Raw genomic sequence first — 1134 nt, forward strand, 5'->3', positions numbered from 1 at the left:
TCAACCTCCTCGGTTTCCTCGACGCGTTGAGGAGGATGTTGAGTTGAAGGTGGCAGCCATAGCTGCATTCTCCATCTTAGGGTTTGTGCTCGGTTTCTTGGAGGAGATCGTGAGGCAATTGTATTCCTGGAGAAGGTACGTGATTAAAGTCTCTGGATCTACCGTCTTTCCATTCATATGAGCAGCGGCAGATAATGAGGATATGAATGAGGCGTATGCTGGGGGCAAGGACCTCATGACAATTGAAGACTTATCCTTGATGCTGAGGTGTACGCCAGCAGAGCTTAGCTGTTCCCACATGTCCCTGATCTTATCGATGCGGGTGCGCATGTCCCCCTTTTTGGGGCAACGTACTGCGGCTAACCTGACAAAACCGGTCTCTGCCGAAGCAGTCATTGTTCTCCATGGAGCATAGCCACCACTCCATGGAGTAACCATTGTTCTCCTAGGAGTCATTATACTGTAGCGAGTAGCACCTCTGACTATAAGTAGTAGGGGGTTTAGTGTAACAACCAAGAGTTAGTTACTCTGGCGCACACAGAAACACACTATAAGGAAGATGATGAGGGAGTGGTTACCCCTTAGGCTGCAGAGAGTTTGTTGGTTAACAACAGGAGGACTCGCTGAGGAGTCTCCTGGATCTATTGGGGTTTATATACTACTACAGGGTTGTTTGTACATGTGTACTTTACAGTTGATGAATCTGGTGGGTGATGATCTTATGGGGGCTAGAGAAGGCTAACGGTGCCCGTGTGTGAGGCGGTGGTGATCATGTCACATCGAAAGCGTCTTCTTCTCGAAAAGGCGGAAGACCTAGGGGTGCGTGTCGCGATGATGTTAGTGCACAACGCACTTTAACTCCAAAGTCGTCACAAAGAGATAGTATCCGATGAGTAGATTTATAATATTTTACACCAACAGCGAGCTGTCAAAGCCACTATACAGTTACCAATGTCTTTAATACACTAGCGTTCTCTGACATTACCTAGTCTCCCATATGCATTGGACTTAGACTCCCCATCCACGGTTTCAGTGTGTAGGATATATTATCTGAGCGACACGATGAACACGACCGATAGATAACGATAAGATAATAGCATGGCCCGTAGCACGTACATGTTGTCCCTAACATTG

At 47.2% G+C, this 1134-nt stretch overlaps 1 protein-coding gene across 1 annotated transcript; it reads right to left on the bottom strand.

Annotated features, from left to right (window-relative positions):
• SERLADRAFT_442459 (uncharacterized protein) lies at positions 1-396 on the bottom strand (the record flags this gene model as incomplete). The annotated part of the gene is made up of 1 exon (XM_007323009.1): positions 1-396. The coding sequence occupies one exon, from the start codon at positions 394-396 to the stop codon at positions 1-3; it is 396 nt and encodes a 131-aa protein (XP_007323071.1).
• Positions 397-1134: the final 738 nt, after the last annotated feature.

The sequence above is a fragment of the Serpula lacrymans genome, assembly GCF_000218685.1.
Source record: "Serpula lacrymans var. lacrymans S7.9 unplaced genomic scaffold SERLAscaffold_14, whole genome shotgun sequence".
NCBI lineage: Eukaryota > Fungi > Basidiomycota > Agaricomycetes > Boletales > Serpulaceae > Serpula > Serpula lacrymans.